This window comes from Vitis vinifera, chromosome 8 (genome assembly GCF_030704535.1).
Source record: "Vitis vinifera cultivar Pinot Noir 40024 chromosome 8, ASM3070453v1".
Taxonomy (NCBI): Eukaryota; Viridiplantae; Streptophyta; class Magnoliopsida; order Vitales; family Vitaceae; genus Vitis; species Vitis vinifera.
In genome coordinates, this window is record NC_081812.1 from 20,249,666 (window position 1) to 20,276,408 (window position 26,743).

Below are 26,743 nucleotides of genomic sequence, written 5' to 3' on the forward strand. Positions count from 1 at the left end.
TTTTCTTTGTACTTTCTGGGAACCAAACATAACCTTAACTAATATTTGCTAATTCAATTATTTAATTTAACTTGAGAACAACTAGTGCCACCACTTACTTGGTAATCCAAGGAAAACTCAAAACATCATATACTATACAAGGAATACTGCAAAGAGGTGCCACAAAACATCCCTCCTCTAATTCCCAAAAATACACATTACCATATATTATCATAACTATCTGAACAGCAATGGTAAAAACAGTCCCCAAGTAGACAGCTACCAGGAGTTAAATCACAAGGAAATTTGCAGGTGCACCAAATAAGGACCTTTCCACTTGGTTCACCTGTTTCCTACGTTGTACTGTGTTAAAATTTGGCCCCTTCTACAAAATTATCCTCATATATCCAATTGGTCCAGCTTCATTGTGCTAGCAGACTTCTGTATAAGTTCCTTACGAAAATCAACCTAAAACAGAAAATCAAAGTGAGATACACGGGAAGATCTTGGAATCCTCACAACCAGGCATGAGAATGATGAAAAATCAGAATATGTCCTGGGTGCATACAACATAGCATAGTAGCTGAGAAGTGCATGAATTTTGAACTTTATTAAGGCTATGTTTGGTACCCAAAAAAATTGAGGGAAAGAGAATAAAGGAAAGGAGAAAGAAAGAAAGAAAATGTAAGGAAAATAAAAATTAGATTTAAAGTTAATAAATTATTTTTATATGCTATTTCAAATTCATTTCATATATTTTTTTCTCTTCTATGTAAAGATTATAATTTTAAAATGCATAAATTTCTAAATAATTTTAATTATATTTTATTTTCTTTTATAATTTTCATACATATGTCAAATACGATAAAATCATTTTCCTTAACATTTTTTTTTCTTAGTATTTTCTGGGAACCAAACATAACCTAAATCACTGACAGATGTTGTGGTTGACAGCAGATGTAAAAGAAAGGGTGCCAAAATTTCAATTGAGCTGGCTCCAGATCGATCAATTGACTGAATTCAGATGATTTTGAACAAACTATATTGCCTAAACCTGGGATGTTCACATGTCTGGAATACTTACTCAACCTAGTCATGAAATCTTAACATACAACATCAGTTCCCAGAATCTATGAAATAGGTTGGACAAGAAAATAAAGTGGCAAATATAGCACCCCATCAAATTGTTAATGATTGTGAATGAAATTGATGGAACTTGAACTCCTCACAAGTTAAATATCCTATCTACATAATATATACATATATATGAGAACAGATAAGTAACAAAATAAAAGGCCAAATGTTTTTCTTACCCGAGCACCCATCAGTGAGGAGAAGACAACATTTGCTTCTGCAGCATCCTCAACAACCAATTGCTTCAGCAGCCTTCTCTCGGGATCCATTGTTGTTTCCCAAAGTTGTACAGGCATCATCTCCCCCAAGCCTGGATTGCACCCACATAAATTAACATTAGAGCCTCAGAACAAAGATTTAACATTATGATATATGGACATGTAATTCCACATTCAGTTCCCTATGGGGTTTGTTAATTGGTAGCCTAGACTTAGCAGTAATATCATATAATTCTAGATAAAATTGTTCATAAATTAGCAAGCATGTTTGTATGCTCATACAGGGACAGTATAAATGTGCAATTTGCTGAGGTTCATCAATCACTAGTTATACAGGGATGGTTTAAGTGAGTATCTAGGGACTTCTGAAGGTTCATTGTGTTTGCAGGATAGAATTAATCACTAGTTAAACAGAGTCTAGGGGGATGAGTTGCTAACACAGACTTTTGCTCATCCCATCCTTGTCATAGCTTTCTCTCATAGCAATTAGTAACTTATAAAGGGATACTACCTTATTTTTGAAGTTCTCTCTGAAAGATTTCAGTGCCATTTGCAGAGTGGCAGGAAATTGGCTTGGTATACACACCTCATCAAGTGTATAAAAAATCCTAGCTAGTACTGCATGCATACTATTGGAACATTTCCAAATTTTATTGTCCATCAGGACACATGAAGTCTATTTTAAACTTGAGTGCCTACATTGAATGCTAAGACAAGTTGGAGGGTCTCCCAGCTAAAAAAAAAAACAGAAAATATGAATCTCTGAGTATATTGAAATCATATCTACAAGGAACAATTAAATAATGTTCATTTGGTATATGTTTATCCTGGCACTATGACAATATATAGGGGCATCTACATGTAGAGTTTGATAGGAAAATACATGCCCAATGCACTATCATGTCAGCTCATACATATGCCATGCTAGTGGAGTCATCTGTGATTAGTGAAGATGAACGTGCCAGTAACAAGAGTTAAATTTTCCATCTTACCTTTGAACCTCTGAATGCTGTATGATGCATTTGGAGGTAAGGAATGCTGAAGTTGTTTAAGTTCCGCATCATCATAGCAATAATGTACTTGTTTTCCCCTCTCAACCTGCTCATTTTAGCAAAGAAAACCCCTAAGAGATGCTTATGAGTTGTGCGATTATCCAGACAGATTATTTTTAAGCCTGTCAAAGCTGAAGGTAAACCTTGAAAAGGGGTGGAACACCAACATAAATACAGCCTTCATCAAATAAAGCTCTCTGAAAGCAAGAAAAACAGCATAAATTATATTATTTTTCGAACTAAGTAAACATTTGAAGAAGCTTTGACTTATTTATCTTTATGTTCACATAAATAATTTGAGACAAGTCTCCCCAATATCTACCTGATATCTAAAGAAAAAAGTCAACAGCAGAGTTCGGATATGAGCACCATCCACATCAGCATCTGTTAAGATGATGATTTTATGATAACGGAGAGCTTCCTTTTTAAAATCCTCCCCCTGAAACCAGGAAGATAGAATAAGCTGTACTGTTCACCAAAAATAAAAAAAGAAAACAAAAACAAAAACCTAAGGAACAAAAAATGAGTTAACCTTTACTCCAAGTCCCAGACCAAGAATTAGATTTTGAATCTCTTCACTCTTGTACATTGCTGCTTCATCCTTTCTTTCAATGTTCAAAATTTTACCCCTCAGAGGGAGAATAGCCTGCACCACCATGTTTCTATGATCAAATTTCTACAGCAATCCTGAACAACTTTACATTTTTCCATAGTTAAGAGCACCAATGATTAAGGTAAAAAAAAAGAATCACTATGAAAAGGACACATGTTATGATTAGAAATTTATCAAGCTCCAACAACCAGAAATTTATACACAATTGGATCTGATCTGCAGTTTAATAAATATGGCAACAGGCTACAGCAACTTAGTTATACAATTGAGCATGTCAATATGTTGACATGGAAACATAGACTATATTCTATAAGCCTACAACAAGCATGCGTTGGAAGTCATCCTAGACGTTTCTACTGCTGCTTGTGGATCAACAAAAAATGAATCACAAAATCAAGACAAAGCTAGAAGACTACATACAATAGCTGACATAATGAATGATAAGTATATTGAGCATGTTGTGTCATCTTAGGAACAAGAAATTCACTGCAACAAAAGTAGAAAGAAAATAACACAAGTATCACTATAATTTACGATAATCAAAGCAAGGGCTTTAGGCATCCTCCAGTCAGAAATTTAGCAACATTGTTTACAAGGATATGGCTAAAATTTTTATAAGTCGGACTTTTCTGAAGGCAATCACAACAATCTCTTCCACTCTAGCAGTTTTGGTGAACTAGGACATACAATGATGGTAAAAAATACCAAGTTTATGCATGAGGTGAACTTGTGACATGGCTTGGTATAGCTAGCAACCTTTCACACCAACAGCACCTAAAAGCAAGAAGAGTTTTTCCCCATAAAACAACACCTAAATTAACTGATTTCATCTCAAATCGAAGCATATCTAACTAATAAAAGTTAAATTTCCATCAAGAAAGAAAGCCCTGGAAAGAAATGAAATTTTGGCAGCTACTGCTTTTAATAAGCTTCAATCATTACTCTTGGCCATCTGCAAACCAGTAAGTTAAAATTTCACCTGAAAGCGCCTATCACGACCTTGTTTTGCACTTCCACCAGCTGAATCTCCTTCAACAATAAATATTTCTGCAAATTTGACAAAAAAAAAAAAACACAGCAACAGTAAAACATCCATCCCGATAAGACATCACAATATTCCAAAGAGCCAAATCCTTGCTTTTAAGAGAGCCGTATGCATGGTTGTTAGTATCAAAGGGTACACCAAATATATGGAGCAAAACATATCTATCATGCAAATGAAAAAGATATGAATTGCCTTGTGATTGCAAGATGCAATGTGTCATGTATCATAGCATGCGGTACAGCATGCAGGTTTCAATAGGTTTGTAAGACTTTTTCTGTTTTCTATTTTCCCCCAAAAGAGGCTTGAGAAGATATTCTTCATCATATCACTTGCTAGTGATCACAATAGGGTTCAACACCCCCTTTTTTGTTTTCCCAAAATAAAATATAAGCTTATCGCAGTTGAAGGCGTACACTTTGTGATGCACCTGCAGATCCTACTGGTGTGATACATTGCACCCTATTATAAGGTTTAAATGCCTTTTTCTGCTTTTATATTTAAAGGAAAAAGAGTATGTACACTGAAATGCCCCAGATTGCAGACTGGACAGCCATTATTTTGTTCTCTCTTTTGTTTTTGTCAAAAAGTTATAGTGGTCTTTTAATGTGTTTTAGGTTTAAACCCCCAACCTAATCAAGCCTCATTAATGTCTTTCACTTGAGATTGAATTATTTAGTGCAACTTAGGCTATATATTATCAAAAATCATGAACCTGTGCTTGTGTACAGAAAATACAACTCAACCCAAACCATCATACATGTCACGATAATTCCACATGCAAATGCATCAGAAGTAGCACAATTATAAAGCATACCAGAAAGAGCATATTTGTTTAGGAATTGAATGTTAGGTAGTAAAAAAAGTTGTACTGCATTAGCTACACTGGAATTTCCAGATTTGCAACAAACAGAAAAAGACCAGAGATTTTCAACAGACTCAGTGTCATGCAATTCAAGCCCAACAAGTAACAGGTAGATCCAAATGCATATGACTGCATTGAGAGATGGCTGAATTTTACATATGATCATTATAGAAATATTTTACAACCTTAGCCTCGAGTTAATGCACTGCTATGAAGCTTAAATAACAAGGTTCAAGCAAGAAGAAGCAAAACATACTAGTTCAAGCAAGAAAAAGCAAGATATACCAGATTCTTCAGGATTTGTGGATGAGCAATCAGCTAGCTTGCCTGGAAGGGATGATGATTTCAAGACACTCTTTTGTCTAACCAATTCCCTTGCTCTCTTTGCCGCCAGAGCTGCCTAATTAGGAAAAGAAAAGACATTATCAGTGTAAATATGCATCAGTCCATGGATGGAGTCCTTGAAGAGAGCAACTTAAATTAGTCCTAGGATTATTGAAACAAAGTAACATTATAACTTATGAGCTATGAGAAGGGTACCTTGAGAGCATTTAGAGATTTGGAAAGAATCAAATCAAGAACATCCGGATGCAACTCCAAGTACTCAGTAAGAAACTCTTGAACAGTCTGATCAACCACTTTGCGCACCTCTGGATTTCCTAACCTTGTCTTCCAATAATAATATAAGTGGCAGAATGGTAAGCTATCAGCCATAAAAAGAAAAGGGAAGAGAAAGTTTCAATTTTGAGCCAGCTAGAGAATTGTTGATGACCCAAAAAATCAATTCATGTACACAAAGCTAAACACAATACCTTCGTCTGTCCTTCAAATTCTGGATTTGGAACTTTTACTGAGATAACACATGTTAATCCCTCTCTTACATGTTCGCCACTTAAAGTAATATCCTTCTCCTGAATGAAACAAAACAAACTTTTACTGCTGAAAGTTACTACTGCTTCCACTCATTTTTTATTCAAATTTAACTACGAGTTCATCAAGTCTAATAAAATAGCTTAAACATTGTTATTCTGATATGAACCATGTGATGCTCAGCAACACACTATCTATTTAATGAAAATTATTATGGAAAATATCTAAAATAGCCCACCAAAGATAATATCTATCTAATCTCCAAGAAATTTCTCAATTATTCTTGTAGCAGCTAACCTGAAGCTACAAATCATACCAAGAAAACCCAATAGCATAGATGTAACTTTACATTTAAAAGGGGTTATGACTTAGTAAAAGGACATTTTTTTAGTAGATTTAAGACAATTAATTTAGTAGTATTTGGTTTGTAAGAGTTATGCAGAGATGTAAGGGGAGAAATTGAATATCAGTTATTATTTTTCTTTAGATTTTCAACATCAAGTGTGTGATTGTCATTTTAGGTTTGGTAGCAATAAGTTGTCATCTATTGATACATTTACTACAACAGCATAACAAACAGAACATGGTGAGATTAAATTGCCAAGACATGACTGGACCAAATCTGGACAATGTAAAACATTGGGATTTTTAAGTTCTAGTTGTATGAGAGAGAGAGTGAGAGAGGGTGCGAGAGAGGGTGACGGCGAGTGCGATGGAGAGGAGGAGGAGGAGAGATCGGCGTCGCAAATCAGACGGAAGGAGAGTAGGTTTTCAGTGGAGTCTAAGGAGTTTGAGATCGCAGTGGAAGAGAGAAGAGGAAAGATCCAAGGATGCATTGTGGAGAAGAAGGGAGGGGTCTCGTCATGGGTCCGGCTGGGAGCGGAGAGCTTAACGTTCTTCTTGGAAGGGTTGAACCTCTGTATCAATGGTGAGAAAGAAACCACATGGGGAAGGGATTGGAAGGAGCAGGGGCGAGTGTATTCTATGATTCGGGGGACAAACAAAGCGGGGGGGTTCATTCGCCTAGGGGTCTCTAATGTGGAGGGGAAAAGGTTCTGCGTCTTTGTCCCAAGAGGTCGTAGGGATAAGAAGGGGTGGACGATAATGGCGGAGAAACTCAAACAGGTGTTAGGGTTTTTTGGTAAAAATCCGGAAAAATACAAGGGAAAGGTTGTGGAGAAAGTTGTTGTGGGAGGGTCGTATGCAACAATGGTGAGAAAGTCGACGACGGGTAACCTAAATGCTGCTGCAATAAAGGTGACAAAAGAGGAGTCAGAAGTGCTAAAAAGGAAATTGCAAAATTGTGTTGTGGCGAGCTGGAGAGAAGGATCAGGGGGGGAAGAGGATATTGAGAAATGGGGGAAATTCTGGGCAAAGTCTTGGGATCTCAAAGGTAACATAGGGCTGGCTAAGTTGAACAAGAGGAAAACGTTGCTGGAATTTGAAGATTTGGAGGAGGCTCGACGAGTCGTTTCCTCCGGGAGCTGCGCGTGGGAAGGAACCCCGGTAATGTTGGAACATTGGAGCCCTAGGAGCGGATGTTGGGCAGAGAGGGAAGAGAGAAGGGACGTATGGGTAAGGATTGTTGGGCTCCCAATTTCGTTATGGAGCCCAGAAATTTTGAGGAGAGTAGGGGATGCATGTGGTGGTTTTATCACCGCCGATGAAAATACGAGATCGATGAGAGATCTCCAATGGGCTAGAATCCTAGTGAAATGGGGAGGGGAAGCCAGACCCAACGTGTTGGAAATTGAAGGGGAGGATGAAAGCTATGTTGTGTCCCTATGGTGGGAATGTTGGCCGGTGTTGAGGAGGAAATGCAGGGACGAAGCGGATCGTCAAAGCAAAGAGGTTAGGGGTGAGGAGGATCCACGCGCGGGGCAGCGAGTGATGAAGGGGTGGGGGAGCGGGAGGCTCGAGATGCTGCACCCGTCAGATGATGGGACGTTGCTGCAGGGGGGTGGGTCGGGTCGGATTGAGATCAGCCTAGTGCCAAGCCCGTCAAACCGTAATTGGGTCCCAACTGATGAGATGAAGCCTTCAAGCCCAATCGCGGGCCCAAGGGAAACCAGAAGGGAGGGCGGGCCTAGCTTTTTGTTTGGGTCCATGGACTCTAAGAACAAAGGGGAGACTGTAAGTGATGTTGGCCCAGACGATGGCCCAGCGAAAGCTGTGGGCTGCTATTCTAAAGGTTCAGCTCTGCCTCTAGCCTAGATGACAGTTAACGGCCTGCTTGGTTTAAAGGCCTGCACAACAAGAAAGGGCTCTAAGGCATTAGCAGTCCAAGAGGTAACGGATCCTGTGCACAGTCAATTCCCAGAAGCAGAGTTCTTTGCTGCGAGGGAGGATGAGAACAAAAGGAAGCTACAAGGAGGGGTGAGGCTGACAGAGACGGATAGGGCGCTTGAGGAGGAATCAATGAGGTATGAAAAGGGGGTTGGTTCCTGGGGGAAAAGGGATAAGGGGAATTCTCATCTTAATTCTTTTTCTCTTGATCGGACTCTGGGGGGGGAGTCTTTCGATCACTCTGGGGATTTGGATGAGGAGGGTCGGGCCGATAAATCACTGTGGCTAACAGTGTATAAGGCATGCAATGAAAGGATTAAGGAGTGTAAGGAATTGGGAGGCATACACTGCAACAGTGACAAAGGTAGGGAGATGGAAGGGGCAGGTGTTATAGAGGATGCTCAAATTGTGAGAAGTGAGCTGGAGGGTAACTGGGAAGAGAGTGGTTTGGCAAGATTCAGCAAGTTTCTGGGCTTCCCTACGGAGGGATTGGAGAAGGAAATTTTGAATTTTTTGACAAAGATCAGGAAAAGAAGGGAGAAAATACATAGCAAAGAGTTACTGGAAAAGTCTAAATTTGAAAGGGAGTTAAAACGTTTAGAATGCTCCATAAACTATGAGGGAGGGATGAAACAGAAAGGCTCGGTACAGGGCAAAGGGCGCCAAATTGTAGTTATCCAATGAAGGTGAAAATTTTGAGCTGGAATGTGAGGGGGGCAAATGACAGCTCCAAAAGAAAAGTAATTAAGACATTTATTAGAAATCAGAGGGTGGACTTAATGTGCATTCAGGAGACAAAAGTGCAGTGTATGACGGATAGCATTGCGAGAAGTATAGGATCAGGGAGATTCCTAGGCTGGAGAGCAGTGAATGCGGAGGGAGCATCAGGAGGTATTTTTATATGCTGGGATAGAAGGGCTCTGGACATGCTAGATTGGGAGGAGGGTCAGTTTACCTTGTCTTGCAGATTTCGTAATATAGAAAATGGAAATGTATGGGTTTTTACGGGAGTGTATGACCCTTTTACTAAGGTAGAGAGGAATGCTTTATGGGAAGAGTTTGGGGCGATCAGAGGGCTGTGGGAGGATCCTTGGTGCATAGGGGGGGATTTTAACATTACTTTGTTCTCAAGGGAAAGGAGTGGGCAGAGGAGGATTAGTTCAACAATGAGAAACTTTGCTGAAATTGTGGATGATCTTGGGCTGGTGGATATTCCGCTGCAGGGGGGAGATTTTACTTGGAATGGGGGTCTTCATAATCAGACTTGGGCTCGTTTGGACAGGTTTCTGGTGTCTCCTAGTTGGATAGATCAATTCAGTGGGATTAACCAGTGCAGGCTGCCCCGACCGATGTCCGATCATTTCCCAATTATGCTAGTAGGGGGTGGGATAAGACGAGGCCCGACCCCATTCAGATTTGAAAATATGTGGCTTAAGGCTGAGGGATTTAAAGAGCTTGTACGCAGCTGGTGGCAAGGTATCGATGTTAGGGGTAGTGCTAGCTACAAGTTGGCCACTAAAATGAAGGAAATCAAACAGAAGCTGAAAGTGTGGAATAGAGAAGTATTTGGTAAGTTGGAGAGTAATAAATCTGCAGCTTTGCAACAGGTGGAATTTTGGGATAGGGAGGAAAATGACAGAATTCTGACTATGGAGGAAGTAGAACTGAAGAAAGAGGCAAAGGAAAATTACAAAAAATGGGTGATTATGGAGGAAACTCATTTCTAGAGAGATATGGCTGAAAGAGGGGGATAGAAACACGGGCTTCTTTCATCGTATGGCAAGTGCTCACCGTAGAAATAATTGTATGGAGAGAGTTAAGATTAATGGGGAGTGGTTTCTAGAGGAGCAGGAAATTAGAGAAGGAATTGCTAATGCGTTTAAAGAGCTTCTTTCAGAAGATATGGGGTGGAAGGCGGATATTGGGAGTCTTCAGCTAGATCAGATCAGTCAAGAAGAGGCTGAGATGTTGGAGAGGCCCTTTACAGAGGAGGAGATTCAGGGGGCTTTAATGGAGATGAATGGGGATAAAGCCCCTGGTCCGGATGGCTTTACTCTGGCTTTTTGGCAAAGCTGTTGGGAGTTTGTTAAAGAGGAGATTATAGAAATGTTCAAGGAATTTTTTGAGCATAGCTCTTTCCTTAAAAGCCTTAACAATACTTTTTTGGTTTTGATCCCCAAGAAATGTGGTGCTGAGGATCTTGGGGATTTTAGACCTATCAGTCTATTAGGGGGTCTCTACAAGTTATTGGCTAAAGTGCTGGCCAATAGATTGAAGAGAGTGGTTGGTAAGGTGGTCTCAAATTCTCAGAATGCCTTTGTGAGGGGAAGACAGATTCTTGACGCTTCTCTAATAGCAAATGAAGTGATAGATTCATGGCAAAAACGAAGAGAAAAGGGTCTTATATGCAAACTGGATATTGAGAAAGCTTATGACAGTATCAATTGGAAGTTCCTATTGAAGGTGTTGCAGAAAATGGGCTTTGGGTCTAAGTGGGTGGGGTGGATGTGGAGTTGTCTATCTTCAGCTAAATTTTCAATGATGGTTAATGGAGTGCCTGCAGGTTTCTTTCCTAGCTCCAAAGGCCTTAGACAAGGAGATCCCTTGTCTCCTTATCTCTTTGTCATGGGAATGGAAGTGTTGGATGTTCTTATTAGGAGAGCTGTGGAGGGGGGCTTCTTATCAGGGTGCAACATAAGGGGTGGTAGTGAACCTCCATTGCATATCTCTCATTTGTTCTTTGCGGACGATACCATCATATTCTGTGAGGCTAGGAAGGACCACTTAACTCATTTAAGTTAGGTTTTGTTTTGGTTTGAAGCGGCTTCAGGTCTAAAGATTAACCTTGCAAAAAGTGAGATCATTCCAGTGGGAGAGGTGGTGGGGATGGAGGAGTTGGCTGTTGAACTAGGGTGCAAGGTGGGCTCTTTACCTTCTCAGTACTTGGGTCTACCCTTAGGGGTACTCAATAGAGCGCCTTATATGTGGGACGGGGTGGAAGAGAGAGTCAGGAGAAGACTAGCTCTTTGGAAAAGGCAATATATATCCAAAGGGGGAAGAGTTACCTTAATAAAAAGCACTTTGGCTAGCATGCCAATCTACCAAATGTCAATCTTCAGGATGCCCAAGATGGTGGCTAGAAGACTGGAGAAAGTGCAAAGGGACTTTTTGTGGGGAGGAGGACAGATGGAGGGGAAAACTCACCTGGTTAATTGGGAGGTGGTATGTACAGATAAGACCAAAGGTGGGCTAGGCATTAGAAAGCTAGCCTTGTTGAACAAAGCATTACTTGGCAAGTGGATATGGAGGTATGCTAGTGACAAAGATAATCTTTGGAAACAAGTGATCAAAGTGAAGTACGGGCAGGAGGATTTCGGGTGGAGGCCAAAAAAGACTATGGGGGCGATGGGAGTAGGGGTTTGGAAGGAGATTTGGAAAGAATCAGAATGGTGCTGGAATAACATGTTCTTCAAAGTAGGGAAGGGCAACACAATCAGGTTTTGAACAGATGTGTGGTGTTCAGAGACAGCGTTGTCCCATTGTTTTCCTCATCTCTTTGCTATGGCGGTTCAAAGGAACGCAACGGTTGAGGAAATGTGGGATCAAAATTCGGGTAACGGAAATTGGAATCTAAATTTTTTGAGGGACTTCAATGATTGGGAGTTGGGGTTGGTTGGAGATTTTCTTCAGATTTTGAGGGGCCACAAACCCTCTGGGGTAGAAGACTCAGTCCTGTGGAGTAAAGGAGGAAGGGCGCATTTTAGGGTAAAGGAAGCGTATAATTTGCTGGTGAGATCTGAGGATACAGGCTTTCCTTCTAGAAGCATTTGGGTGACAAGGGTGCCAACTAAAGTTTGCTTTTTTGCATGGGAGGCGACGTGGGGGAGGGTGCTGACTTTGGATAGACTACAAAGAAGAGGGTTACAATTTCCAAATCGCTGCTTCCTATGTGGTTGTGAGGAAGAAAGTGTAAATCATATATTCATACACTGTACAGTGGTTAGAGTGTTATGGGATATAGTGTTTGGTTTAGTAGATGTGAATTGGGTTTTCCCAAAAACTGTAAAGGATGTTTTAGTTAGTTGGAGGGGTTCGTTTGTGGGAAAGAAAAGGAAAAAGATTTGGGAAGCCATTCCGTTGTGTATTTTTTGGACGGTGTGGAAGGAAAGGAATAGGATAGCTTTTAGGGAGGGGGTGTTGAGCATTCAGAAGTTAAAGAATATTTTTGTTTGTAACTTGTGGAGTTGGGCCAAACTGTATGTAGGTGAGGAGGCGTTCTCCCTTATAGGGTTTCTTGAGTGGATGGCTTCCACTTAATGGGAGCTGTTTTTGTTTTGTTGTTTTTGAGGCTTAGTTGCCTTGTATACCCCCTGTATACTTTGTGGCGTCTTGCCTTTTGAATGAATTTCCTTTACTTATCAAAAAAAAAAAAAAACTGAATCAACTGTGCGTGTTACAGTCACTCGATAGAAGGACTGAGCTTCCAACAAAGGGGGGATGGGGAGGTGTTGGAAGGCAGACAAATTTTGGAGGTATGATGTGCTGTTGCATGTCCAAATGCTGGTGATGATACCTTTAAATGGTGAGGCCATGGCAGTGACAAAGCATTCTGGCCACAGTGCAAAATAAATATGAACTGTCTTCCTCTGCTTATATAGATAGTTTAAGGTTAGTTTCTCTACATGTCCCTTTCTGGAACTTTCCTTTGATGGACTGCATATGCCCCTCCCTTATGCAAGGACCCTATTCCAATAGCACCATGTGTATGATTCTTTAACATCTTGCACATGGTGACAGCATGCGTCTTCCATAGAAAACAACTGTTGGCACTTGTCCGCCATTTTTCCCTTGTACACTAGTGAGAGCTTCTTCTGAAAGAAGAAGACCAAAGAGTCTTTTCATGCAAAACAAGACCCAGCTAGTATTACACTTCTTGTCTTTGATAATAGATCCATTTAGTTTTTGTCAAGTCTAACCTAGACCAACCCATCCCTGTGTGGCAACCTACTAGGTTTGCATCCCTGTGATCCAAAATAGAAGGATTATTAAAACATCCTTTGGTTTAGTTCTCCCCAAAAAATGCAAGTAAAATTTAAATCACTCATAATGCTAACTCATAAAAAACTAATAATGCTAACTCAAAGGATGGGGTTTTTTCGGTAAAGTCCTTGTATAGGATAATGCAGCCGGTGTCGTCAGCTTGGTTTCCTTCAAAGATTATTTGGATGTCTTATGCTCAACCCAAGATAAGCTTCTTTGCGTGGGAGGCGTTGTGGGGTAGAGTCCTAACTTTGGACTGTCTACAAAAGAGGGGTTGGGCTTTGGCAAATAGGTGCTTTCTTTGCCAAAAGTGCGGGGAGTCAATTGACCGCCTCCTCCTTCATTGTGAAAGAACAAGGGAGGTGTGGACCTTGCTCCTCTCTTTTTTTGGAGTCTCTTGGGTTTTTCCGCGTTCGGTTAAGGAAACTCTAATAGGTTGGAGAGGTTCCATTATGGGCAAGAAGAGGAAGGTGACGTGGCTTTTGGGACCGTTATGCTTGTTTTGGGTCATTTGGAAGGCTAGAAATTCAATTGCTTTTGAGGACGGGGTGCTATCTATACAAAAGCTGAAAATTTCCTTTGTGTATTTGCTATGGTCGGAAACCAAAATGTGGATAAAAGATGGTCCTTCGACCTTATTAGATTTTATAGATTGGGTGTGCATGTATTAAGAGGGTTTTTTGTGCTTTCATAGAGGGGTGGGTTCTTTTGTAAGGGGGTGAGTCGTTTTTTCTATACTGTAACTATTTGAGTCGCTTCTTTAGCGTCTCTTTATCAATACATATATCACTTACTGATAAAAATAAATAAATAAATAAAAAAGTTTAGATCCATTGACTACAGCATCAATTACAAATTGAAGTACCCATATGAGCAACAAGAGAAGATGTCTTTGAATGGAGATAGACATACCAAACATTAATCCCTTTTTTTTCAACCTCAGTTATCTTCTTTAATGATTATTTGCTTTTACAATAACATATTTCTAAGTCAATTCCAACTGGTCCAATAATTGAACCGGCAATCTAATGTCCCAATCACCTGAGCAGGGACTATAAAAATAACCCCTTTATGCAAGAAGAAAGAAAAAATAGTCATCATTTTGACAATCAACAATAAGTAAATAATCTTACAGGTTAGAGAGAATAAATGAGACTCAAAGACTGATGTATAAGAAATTAAAAAAGAAAAAACACAGTTGATGAAAATGGAAAGAAAACTTAACTAACAGTATGCTAGGATGAGTGTACCTTAATAATCTTCGACTTCTTCCCAAGGTTATTGAGAGTTCTTGTCAAAGAAGCCTTCATACCATCGATATGAGTACCCCCATCAATTGTGCGTATGCTATTAGCATATCCCAGCATAGTATCTGAATATGCATCTGAGCACCTAATAACAAATGCATAAAACAAGAAAATTCAATTCAATGGTCTAGTCAAGGAAGGTTGTCAGTTTTGAGTATGATAGTTGTATTAAATATTTCCATGCAAAACAAGTATAGTTGGAATTAGACATCTATAGCCTGTAAATGCTTTCTCTGATTTCAATAGTCCTAAATGAAAAACCCATCCATGCAAGTGCATCAAGCAGTGTGTGAATAAATGAAGAACCACTCATTTAGTGGTTTTTGAGTTATTTGGTATATTAACAATAAGCATGTTCCATATTTGAGAAAAGGAACAGAAAAAAAAAAAAAAATCAGAATATGCAAATGAGAGAGAACTGCCGTACCATTGAAGAGCTACATCAATTGATATTCCATCTGCTACTTTTCTGAAACCAACCACATCATGAACTGGTTTCTGGATTAGGAAAATGTCAGTCCCTATCTGGAAACAAAACAAAACAAAAAAGAAAGGGGCACTACAACACCAACAAAAGGGAAGAGGACATAAGACATGAGTACCTTATCAGTATTTAACCATCTCACATACTCAACTAATCCTCCAGCATAGCAGTATTCATTATATTGATTCTTCTCTGGATCTTTATCCTCTTTCCTAAGAGTGATTGCAAGCTGTAAAAGTCAAGCCGGAGGAGATAGTAAGTTCTAGAGCACAAAAATACTGAACTTCTGGATTCCAACCAAATCAAGAGAATGAAACATCATTGAAAGAAACTGGTTAGCGTTAATAAAGCTAATCAGACAATAGGCTAATGTCTACAGGAGACAGATTGCTTCCTTCTGTGAAGGGGGAATCAGTTATTTTCACATGAAAAAAATTATTGTTGTTAAATGGCTGACTGTTAAGTTCCTATTCTCCAGAACCTGCCACAAACTAGGTAGTTGGAACCACTCATTATAAAACTGTAGGTGGTTTGAGATTTATCATCATGAGACGAGGTTGCATGCCCTTTGTTGGACAATCTTTAATCCATTGTTTTCCTATTAAAAAAAAAAAAAATCACTTTGCAGCCTATAGGACTCCAAAATGTGGTTAGAAGAACACCATTCTATTCCAGAAGCACTAAGAGGATTAGAAAAATACATTAAAGCATGTAGAGCAATGCATGTGACTTCACCTCAGGGTTTAGAAAAGCGAGCTCCCTAATTCGTCCAGCTATTGTGTTGTAGTCAAACTGAATTTCAGTAGTGAATACTGCATAAAGAGTTGATGGTCAGACAAAAGACATGAAAATCTCCTACTTTAAAAATCATTCGAAATATTGGGAATGAAGCATAAACATAACCATCACATATATGTGCAGTCTAGATTGTCGAGAAACACCTTCTTTATCAGGCCAAAACCTGATGTGTGTCCCCTGTAGATCAGTTGATTCAGTTGGAAGCACGCGATGCGTTAGAGATGTTACAGGCTTTCCACGGGAATATTTCTGCTGGTATTCCATTCCGTCACGCCAGACAGTAACTTCTAATGCCTGTGAACCAAGAAAATCCCAAATTACAGGATTCAAAATGATTGTGAATTCCCAGGGCCAAAGAAACTCAAAATAAAGATAATAGCAAGGCATAAAATGTTGTGAAGCTAAACTATCAAAAGCTTAATGGATGATTTGAGACATGCAATGCAACCATATACCATAAAATGTTGAGGCATGGTAGAGACACAATTTGCTGGTTAAAAAGGACAGCTCAAAACTAGCTTAACTACCATTGGAAAAAGGAACTAGGGAGGCTATTATGCGGGGGAGGGGTGTTGGCACCTGCCTTGGGATGGAGGACATGAAATGACTCCTACACTAAGCTAATATAAAGTAAATAAGTATGTAGCCAGTCCTGAAATTCAACTGTCAGAAAAAAGGACTCAAGTCTCCTCAAATAGCAGGGAAAAAAATTAGAGGGAACCACAAATACAGCAATCCAAAATCACAAGAGAATACAACAAACAATGTTTTATGAGATAAAAGTGAACACCTCTGACAAGGCATTAACAACAGATAAGCCCACACCATGTAGTCCACCAGATACACTATAACCACTGCTGGCACCACCAAATTTGCCACCTGCATGTAAGACCTGCAGATTTTGTTGATCATAAATAATTTTGCACAAAAGAAAAAAAAAAAAAAAACATGTCTTAATAAGCAATATTGGTATTGAAACACATTGAAAATGCAAAGGAAAATGGTAGTTGACCGCCACAATTTTTACCATGAAGTAATCTAGCAAATGGTGACAGAAAACAGGATGTTGATAAGACAATATTTGTTACCAAAGAAATTATTGAATATTTCTCATCCATTAATAGGTGGTAAAAGTGACCATCAAAAGATGGTGCAAATAACATTGTCCAATACAATTTTCATCTAAGAAACCATTGAGCATTCCTCTCATCCTTTTGTAAACCTTTGGTGTATGAATAGAGTTAATGCAATATTGTTAATTTTGTCTAGAGCTTTTTGAGACCTAAGGAATGGCTCAATAAGAAGGAAGATGCTAGTTTGGTGAAGATTTAGGTAGAAAAGGTCAAAGGAAAGGGGTTCAAGACTTCTCATCCTAGATCAGGTTTGGCAAGAAAGGCCTTGCCTCGCTGTTAGAAGGGGCAGGGGCTTGATGTGATAATAATGATCAGAAATCTTATAAGAAAGAATGGATGGAGGGAGGAAGGGACTACAAGCTGGAGCTGTGTAGCAATATAGCAGGTAGATTCCTGCTGTGTTCTGTATTTTCAATGGAAGAGAAGAGGTTCACTCTTGTTTTCCTAGAACGTAGGAGAATTCCAAGAGGTTGGATGATACTGGCCAAAAAGTTGAGAAGTTTAGGAGGAGGTCCTCTTCAAAAGACTGGGCAGGTGGCTCAAGTGGATAGCCTCCAAATGTGGGAGAATGGGGAGGGATCCCTTAGCATTGGTATTTCTTATGTAGAGATGATGGGTAGCAGTTAGGGTGAGGTGGCTGAAGTAGTGTAGATTCAAATAAGAATGGAGGAAATCAGCGAAAATATGAAACACCTTCAGCGGTGCCTTGTGTAAGTAGATGGGGCGGTTTCTCAAATAAGGTCTCAAATCTATTTTCGTTGAAAACATGGGCAATGCTTAATTGGCACTTGAAGCGGAACATCCACTTGGCTTTGATGGGTGGTTCTAGTATTTTATTCGACTTCGAGAAGGTCAATAATGCTGAAAATGTGCTGCAGTCAAGTATGAGAAAACTTGTCTGCATCTAGGGAGCTGGGTTCCAGAAGCTAGTTGTTTCAAGGATAGGATTTGTGCCTAAGAATTGCAGGTGACAGTAGGAACATTGCTAATTCACTTGTGGAGAAAGGAATTTTTTAAGAAGGTTGGGGACACTTGTGGGGGTTATGTGACTGTGGATGACAACACAACCCATTGCCGCAATATTAGTAGGCCAAGATCAATATAATAAGACCCAATGTGAGAAAGGTTCTGATTGCACTACATGTGGTAGTGGGGCTTTTGAGTTTCTCCATTCACCTTTGGAGGGAAATTCCTCTGTGGATGATTTTGGTTGAACCCAAGAGTATTTAGAGAGGGCTATAAGTTAGAGAATGAGTGGAGGTGCCTCGATGTGCAAGAGGGAGCATGGCCATGGTTGGCGAGAGACTTGATAATAGAGAAGAACACATGTTGCTCTTGGGACCAAAGCCACTTGCAAAAGGTGTGGCAGGCCCAACTTTTACATCGCTATACAATTAGGTGGGGAGTGGGTTGGTCAGCATGCACAACAAGGGAGAGGTTGTGTTGGAGGGTCATATGGATCTCAACATTAACTCTATAGGGATATGGCTAAGTTAGCCCAATGGATTTGGGTTTAATAGATTAACCTTCATAGCCAAGTGAAGCCCATTGCGTTACACTAGGCTTAAGTGACATAGGCCATTTGTGTTTAAGAGATGGAAGACTCTCTAATGGATCATGTGTAGATGGGCTAGCTAAAGTTTCTTGTAGTTCACCCAATCTTCATCTCAAAGTGGGTTGGGTGAAAGACACTTCGAGCAAGTCTAATACTACCATTAAAGTTAAAAGAGAAGAAAACCCAAAGCAATTTCTAGAGTCCTCTTCTCTATGGTGCAAGAGGTTGCAACAAGGCTTTCATTGTTGACCCCCATGTGTCGATGCTGCTCTAGGACCAGAGGAGAGAGTGTCCAACCTACCAAGCTTTTCTGGCTAAAGCAACTTGTTTCAAATGTACAACTTGCTATTTTGGTTCTTTGTTGAGGGGTAGGCTTCCTTCTTCTTTGTCTCCTTCTCCTTTGTCTCCTTCTCCTTCTTAGGTTAGATACATTCTGTAACTGAGCTGTTGAGTCAAAGGTGGGAACTTTTGCTGTCAGCATCCTATTTTAAGAGGGAGCATTGGAAGTTGGAAAGCTCGGTCAACCATAAAAATGAAAGGGGTTATGAGAGGACAGTTGGGACCAAACTCATGTTGTATGATGAAGTTAAAAAAATCTTTTCTTGAAATGTTAAAAGGGCTAATGATAGGAGAAGTGAAAGATAATAAGGTCCCAAAGGGCAAATCTAATTTGTTTACAAGAAACCAAGGTGCAACAAATGTTTGTGCAGATGGTGAAAAGCCTAGGAGTGGAAGATTCTTGATATGGTGAGTGGTGGATGCCAAAGGATTGAATGTTGGAATTAGTCAGTATGGAAGTGAGAGTGTTCTTTATTTCTTGTCAATTCAGAAACTACAAAGATAGTTTTATCTAGGTCTCCTCAAGGGCCTACAACAATTCAAAGGGGGAGCCAGTGTCATAAAAAATCTTTAGGATGATCCTTAGTGTTTAGGAGAGGATGCAACGTGGTCAAATTCCTTGGAGAAAGGAGAAATTGCCATTGAGTGTCTTCTAGTATGAGGCACTTTTTGGAAGTCATAGAGCACCCAAACAGTGGACCTTTCACCTAGTGTGGTGAAAAGAATTTTCAATCTTCAAGGCTTGACCACTTTCTAGTGTCGAATGATTGGGAGAATCATTTTTCGGCCTAATTAGAGTGTTTTACCTAAATTGGTCTTTAGATCATTCCCTTATAGTTGTAAATGGTGGTAGGATAAGTAGGGGTAAATCTCCTTTTAACTTCCGACACAATCTCACTAATTTAGAAATTGAACTTCTTGAAAGACTCATGACTTCAATCACTTAAGTGAACTTGTCTCTTTCCATAGTAGATTCAATAGCTTGGTCCTAATCCTCTTTTAGTTTATTCTCAGTAAAATCTTTTTTCATGGTCTTATTAAGTCTTGAAGTCCAATCTCGCTCCTTCCGGCTAATTTTGTTTGGAAATCAAAAGCCCCTTCAAAAGTCAAAACTTTTGCTTGGTTAGTGGTATACAAGAGGGTAAATACCAATGAGATGCTACAAGTGAGAAGACTTTACAAATTTCTTAGTCCTCAGTGGTACATTTTATGCAAAGAGAGTGAAGAATCAATTAACCATCTTTTTCTACATTGCCAAATAACATTGGGGCTTTGGCATAAGCTCTTCAGGGTAGCTAATATGGATTGGGTTATGATGATTATCTCATTTAGAGGATTGGGGAATTCAGTCATAGTAATCTACTATCTACTAAAATGAATCTTGAATTCCCTTTCCTTAACAATTTAATAATCTTGAGCATGAAGGAGATAAGAAGGAGGAGCAGGAGCCAAAGGATGAGAAGGGTATAATGTGAAATCAGGATTGCCCTCAAGTTACACAACTCTGCTTTTTTCTTGCACCCCTTCCAATGCATAAAAAACTCTTATCCAACTATCTAACAACAAAGCATTCCATCAAAGAGGTAACAATAACATGACAATTTTTAGAAATTAAATACTGCAAAAGAAAACTAAGCAAAGAGGTTATACTATTTTTCTAAAATTGTTCTATCATGTCATGCAATTAAAGCTTTTTTTAAAATAAATAAATGAAATGCTATGGCATTACATAATAGAAATGGAAATGATTAGCACAACTATGCAGTTCTATAGATCCCACAATCTTTAGCTTTCTAGAGTGGCTAGCTTCCACTTAGGGGAGGTGAGGTCTTCTTGGTCTTTTTTGTTTTTTGTTGTGAGGCTATAGCTGCCTTGTATATCTCCTGTATACTGTGTGGCTATTGGCCTCTTTTTTAATACACATTGGTTTACTTATCAAAAAAAAAATAGATCCCACAATCTTTAATGCACAATTTATAAGGATATGTGGTCAAAAAAAATGCTCAGATTATATTTTATTGTAAGATGTTTAAAGAATGAGACTGCAACCTGTCAAGTATTGTTCAGAGTGAAATCAAATCCGTGCAATCTGGAAGAAATATGTAGCAATTTAAAAAAGATATGATCATCAATTTTTTTTTTCCTTTTTTGATAGGCAATAGAAGGGAATACATTAAAAGCCTCGGGAAAGGCACAAAACAAACAGATATGATCATCTATGCAATAATACCGTCAATACAGTCTCCAAGGAAGATTTCTTCGTGACTGGATGCAACTCAGTCGGAATCTGCAAAGAATGTGTTTAACATGGAAGTGAAGATAGTGGCAAAAACATATTGATATAGGTTGCATAAATGAACTTGTGATTGATAAGAAACGACTGCAAAATAAAATGTACCTGAAATGAATAACAATTAAGCGAGTAATCAGAAAGCAATGCAGCTATGCCATGTCAAAGGAAGATGCAATTGGAAAATTGTGTCATAAATTTTGAAGAAATACCATGTCAAAGGAAGATAATAGAGCTAGAGATAACATCCAAATCATGTTGATAGTGGGCATATTTTATCCTTATCAAGGTGCACAAGACAATAGTCTCCAAAACTTTTATCTGTCAAGGTTGTAGTGAGAAAGGTGACATTTAATCTAAATAATAAAAAGAGCATTGAGATTGTGTCAAGACTACATACAACTGATCACCACACATAAAGATATCATAACAAAATGATTCAACATTGATAAAAATTTAAAATATCCCTGCATGCCTCTGTATACATATTGCACTGCAGAAACTAAGAAAAATGGTGCCATATTAACAATATATACCGAATGATGTGGGAAATATGGAAGGATTCTAAGGTTGTATTTGGACATATACTGGGTAATGTGGAAGCATTTTGAACCTTCCATGGACAGCTCAACTGGCAGGCTGCTTGGGAATGGGAGTTCCCAGATTTGAGTGTCAAGCTTACCCAATCCCTAGTCTCTTAGGGTAGGGATTGTGTACTTAAGGTTTTCCCCAGTTCTATTAAGTGGGTCAGGTGGGTTCCATGTATTAAAAATAAAATAAAATAAAATAATAAAAAATTAAAGAGGCGTGAATATATGTCCAAATCAGGAGATGCAAAATACCAGCTCTGAAGAAATCATCATGTTCTTTCACTACAAAACTTACAGTAAAGACAAATCCAATTTTCCTACACAAGTATAGAGGTAGAGAGAAGGTTCATACCCCACGCCCGTTATCAGTGATGCTTACAGAATCATCAGCAAGTAAAACAACGTCTACCTTTGAAGCAAATCCAGCTTGAGCCTCATCAATGGCATTATCCAATATTTCATAAACCTAAAGGAAAGCATAGTCGATTAATTCAGCAACAAGTTTTCAGCTGAGATGATTTCAAAATTAGAACAAATTCCACAAAAACCAATGTTAAAGGAAATAATATACCAAATGGTGCAAACCACGAAGTCCAGTGCTTCCAATATACATTCCTGGCCTTTTCCTGACAGGGTCTAGGCCTTCCAATACCTAATTATATCAGACAAGCATCAGAGCAACAATCTAGGACTAAGTTAATAAAGACCTCGTGAACCAAAAAATAAAATAAAGAAATTTCAAGCCATTTTGAAAAAATTATAAGCACTGTGCATTGTATAACATGCTGACAAATACGGCTAAGAAATGTGATTTCAGAAAAGTTCCATGCAAAACCACATTATCTCTGTTACTTTGATGTGTATTAATCTAATGGTTAATAATAGAGAATTTTTTTTCATTTTTACTTTTAAAAACCCTTCTCTATTTTCATGATAGTTTGAAGATATAACAGAAATTATGCAAAGTGTTTTATGCAATTCCTGCTTATTGAACCCATCAATAGTTTGAGACAATGTGCTGTCTAAAAGGTTTTTTTTTTGATAGGCAAGTGTGCTGTCTAAAAGATAAGCCAACTCAAAAGTGTTAGTTGTAGACACAGCTCAATACTTTCCCTTTGCACTTAGATTTGGACAATCTGCAACGTGTACTACCCCCTTCCACCCAATGCTAAAACCCCAAATTTTCTTTCTTTTCATTTTCCCAATTTTCTATGCTACCAAGTAGATGGTACCAGTTTGTGACGTATAAGAATTGGCAGAAGGCTTTGTACTAATGACAGTGTTTTCATTTATCTGTTAAGAAAGAACGCAAGATCGCATTGACCCTTCACTGTTAAGAATGTCTTTTTCAAATGGGGTTTTGATTGAGAAATCTGAGGGGATTTAGTACTGGGAAGAGTGGTAGATTGAGTCTTGACATTATTATTCTAATCAGTGCATTGAGGATGCCCTCACTGGATTGGTAAAAGAACCTTCCGAGAAAGATGGGATAACAATTTATCCTGTGCAAAGTTTTCCAAATGCCATGTTTTCCTCGTGGTTTTGCGCAGGAAATCACCACAGGAAATTGCCAAATATTCGTGCTATTTGCAATATATCATTTAATTATATAACTACTGCCAAAAGCACTTCTATATAATTTCTCTTAATAGTAATGAAATAAATGAGAACTTTATCCCAAAGAGATAATTTCAAGAACTGACAAAAATAAATAAACTAAAAAATGAAAAAGGAGAATAATAACTTACAATCAATAAACAAGTAAATGAAATTCAATTAAAACCACCAAAACGACTTCAGACAATTTAAGATGATTTTCGAAAGACATCGACCAAAATAAACAAATAGCTTAATGGGAAAGGATACATGAACTGTTGTACCTGAATCTGTTCAGACCCGTAAGCTTTAGAACTTGTACTCTCCTGAAAAGCGTCAGTAGCAATGCTGGACGACATAAACGCCCTCGGCGAAGCAGCATTCCGAATCAAAAAATGATTCGAGACCCTTCTCAATTGAAAACCAACCCTAAAAGAAGAAGAACAAGAACAATCGTCTGAGACGTGTATCACTGATTCAAATCCTAAACCCGTTTGGTTGCCGAAACGCTAACAGAACCTTTTTTCTTTTTTCTTTTTGAAAATAAAAACATAATAAGCAAGATTCATGAATTCGTTCATTTTCCTTTTCCTAATCGTTCCGCCATAAAATAAAATAATATTTTTTTTTAAATGAGGGTATCAAGCAAGACACATCATTTTCCTTCACTTTCTTGGAAACTAGAGAGAAACACACTCTACTTCTCTCCGCTTTATTGTAAAGCGAAGATAAATCAAGAAAAAGAAAGACCAGAGAGTTCATTTCCATTTACTTTCTTGGCACACAAACAGAAAGCAAGAAAGTAACTCCTACTAGACCACTTTCTCGGAATTTAAACAGAGCCGAAGAGAAAAGATCGAAACCTAGGTTTGAAAAAGAGAACAGAAGAAGTGAGAGAATGCATGGACGAGTGGGCGTAAAAACGAGAGGCCATCATTCTGAGAGGAAGATAAGACGGTCTCAGCCGCAACGCCATACGAGGATTGAAAGCCAAAATCAAAGAGAAGATAGGGTTGTGTTTCTTGATCTCTTCAGCTCAGCTCTCCCGCCTCTTCCCCCGGTCTTTGTATTTGGGTTTGTTGGGCTATAAAAAAGAAACAGATAATCCTTTTTTGAGGTGATTTGTTTTCTCAGATATACATCTATGTTTTCCCTTTTTTTCTTTTTCTGGGCTTTGGTTTTCAAAAACCCTACGGAAGTTGGGCTTTTATTTTTTGAAACTCCGTGTCTTGGAATTTGGGCTTGGTGTATGGGCTTTGTAACCTTAACTTGTATTTTTTTTCTTTTTTAAAATAACTTTTGTACTTAATATATTATTTTTAATTATTCTTGTAATTATTTTTTAAAATAATTTTAGAAAATAAGAGAAAATAATTTAAAAAAATATTATTAAATTTTTGGTTATCATCCATGCTTCTTTGTTGCTCTATCTTTTATAATCTTATTTGATAATTATTTTTCAAAAGAAACGGACGAAAATAAACAGACAGCTTAACAGGAAAAGTAGAATCTGTTCAAACCGTGGAGCTTTTAGAGCTTGTACTATCCTGGATCAGAAAATGACTCGAGATCCTTAAACAAACCCTAAAAAATTGAAGAACAAGAACCATTGTCTGAGATGTGAATCACCGGTTCAATCCCTAAACCAAATTTTTTTGAAAAATAAAAACATGATAAACAGCAAGTAAGAGATATCGTTTTCTTGGAAACCAAACAGAAGTCAAGAACACGATGTACTTCATTCCTGCTTCTTGTAAACCAAACAGACACCCCAAGGAAAAGAAAGAAAACACTGTGCATAGCAAAAGAGGAAAGATCACAACGTAGGTTTCAAAAAGAGAAACCTAAGTACCAAACAGAAATCAATAACCTACTTTCCTTCACTTCTGTTTCTTGTAAACCAAAGATAAATCAAGAAAAAGAAAAACCCAAACAGAAACCAAGAAAAAGAACGAAAACACGATCCACATTAGACCTAGACCACTTTCTTGGAAACCAAACAGAACCGAAGAGGAAAGATTAAAATGGAGGTTTGAAAAAGAGAAATCAAACGTAAATCAAGAACCCCTTTACTTTACTGTTGTGTCTTGTAAGCCAAAGATAAGCCAAGAAAAAGAAAGAGCAGAGAGTTCATTTTCCTTCAATTTCTTGGAAAACCAATCAGAAACCAATAAGAAGGAAAGAAAACACAGTGCATATTAGACCTAGACCACTTTCGTGGAAACCAAACAGAGCCAGAGACAAAAAGATCAAAACGTAGGTTTGAAAAAGAAAAACTAAATATAAATTAAGAACCCGCTTCACTTCACTCCTGATTCTTGTAAACCAAAGATAAATCAAGAAAAAGAGAGAGACCTAGACCACTTTCTTGGAAACCAAACAGAGCCGGAGAGAAAAGATCAAAACGTAGGTTTGAAAAAGAAAAACTAAACATAAATCAAGAACCCATTTTACTTCGATCCTGATTCTTGTAAACCAAAGATAAATCAACAAAAAGAGAGACCTAGACCACTTTCTTGGAAACCAAACAGAGCCTATGAGGAAAGATCGTAGGTTTGAAAAAAGAGAACGGGAGACCGAGAGAATGCATGGAATGGTATGTGTAGAAACAAGAGACCACCATTCTGAGACGAAGGCAAGGCGGTCTCATAGCCATTTTAAAACGTTAAAAGAAACAATGATTGAAAATCATAATGAAAGGGAAGAACAGTTGAGTTTCTTGATTGCTCCAGCTCAGCTTTCCCGCCTCTCTCTCTGCCTATGTCGTTGGGTTTGTTAGGCCCTCAGGGAGACAAACAACCCCTCTTCAGGTGATTGCTTCCTATTTATGGGTTTTGGGCTTTGGGCTTCAGTTTTTAGAAACCCGTTTGAAGTTGAGCTTTTATTTTTTGAAACTCCGTGTTTTGGCATTTGGGCTTCCCCTGTAAAGTTTGAAAAGCCGGAGGAGATTATTAATAAATTATTTAATCTATTAATTTAATGATAAGTTATTTTCTTTGTATTTTAATATTATTTATTTTCTCAAAATTTAACCCTATTTTTAATTCCATAATATTAATCAGTTACTAAAATAGCATTTTTTTTTTTTAATTTAACCAACGTACTTGTGATCTAGAAAAAAAATACCATCTATAGTCAAAATTAAAAATTAGGTTCTTATTAAATTTTATATTAAGCATTATAAATGTATGATAAAAAAAAAATCTGATTATGTTTGTTTCCAAAAATTATTAAGAAAAAAATATTAAAGAAAATAATTTTCTTATATTTAGTTTTACCATAGAAATTATGAAAGAAAATTAAATATAATTAAAATTAGTTAAATATTTATAAAATTTTAAATTATATACTCTTTATATAATGAAAGAAAATAAGTGAAATAAGGTTGAAGAATTATATAAAAATCATTTTTTAATTTTAAATCTATTTTTTATTTTCCTTCTTTTTTTTTTTCTCCTATTTTTCTTTCCTTTGCATTTTCCTTCAACTTTTTTAAGAACCAAGCATAGCCTAATAGAAAATCATTTTCTTTGAAGTTTATTTAACAAAAAT

General features: G+C 38.0%; 1 protein-coding gene across 3 annotated transcripts; it reads right to left on the reverse strand.

Annotated features, from left to right (window-relative positions):
* Positions 1 to 29: 29 nt before the first annotated feature.
* LOC100241769 (DNA gyrase subunit B, chloroplastic/mitochondrial) lies at positions 30 to 24,457 on the reverse strand. Of its 3 annotated transcripts, XM_010655671.3 has the most exons (21): positions 24,055 to 24,452; positions 23,476 to 23,620; positions 22,167 to 22,247; positions 21,948 to 22,061; positions 20,946 to 21,002; positions 16,479 to 16,580; positions 15,832 to 15,982; positions 15,626 to 15,702; positions 15,009 to 15,119; positions 14,834 to 14,904; positions 14,350 to 14,491; positions 5,716 to 5,814; positions 5,444 to 5,572; positions 5,189 to 5,303; positions 3,976 to 4,043; positions 2,916 to 3,029; positions 2,706 to 2,822; positions 2,527 to 2,580; positions 2,324 to 2,429; positions 1,293 to 1,423; positions 30 to 447 (listed from the first exon to the last, which is right to left on the reverse strand). In XM_010655671.3, exons 1-21 carry the CDS (start codon positions 24,165 to 24,167, stop codon positions 379 to 381), a joined length of 2,166 nt encoding a protein of 721 aa, XP_010653973.1. In that variant the 5' UTR covers positions 24,168 to 24,452; the 3' UTR covers positions 30 to 378. The 3 variants fall into 3 exon arrangements, with proteins under 3 accessions (XP_010653973.1, XP_059595210.1, XP_059595211.1); XM_059739227.1 differs by lacking the exon at positions 30 to 447 and having other exon boundaries at positions 1,164 to 1,423; positions 24,055 to 24,457; XM_059739228.1 differs by lacking the exons at positions 30 to 447; positions 22,167 to 22,247; positions 23,476 to 23,620; positions 24,055 to 24,452 and adding an exon at positions 21,218 to 21,326 and having other exon boundaries at positions 1,164 to 1,423; positions 21,948 to 22,048.
* Positions 24,458 to 26,743: the final 2,286 nt, after the last annotated feature.

Coding starts and splice junctions, on each gene's coding strand:
- LOC100241769 (XM_059739227.1), bottom strand. CDS start 24,167: ATGGCGTTGCGGCTGAGACCGTCTTATCTTCCTCTCAGAATGATGGCC. Junction 5,815..14,349: donor AGAAGTCGAAGATTATTAAG/GTACACTCATCC, acceptor TGTTTCATTCAG/GAGAAGGATATTACTTTAAG. Junction 5,304..5,443: donor AATCTCTAAATGCTCTCAAG/GTACCCTTCTCA, acceptor TTTCCTAATTAG/GCAGCTCTGGCGGCAAAGAG.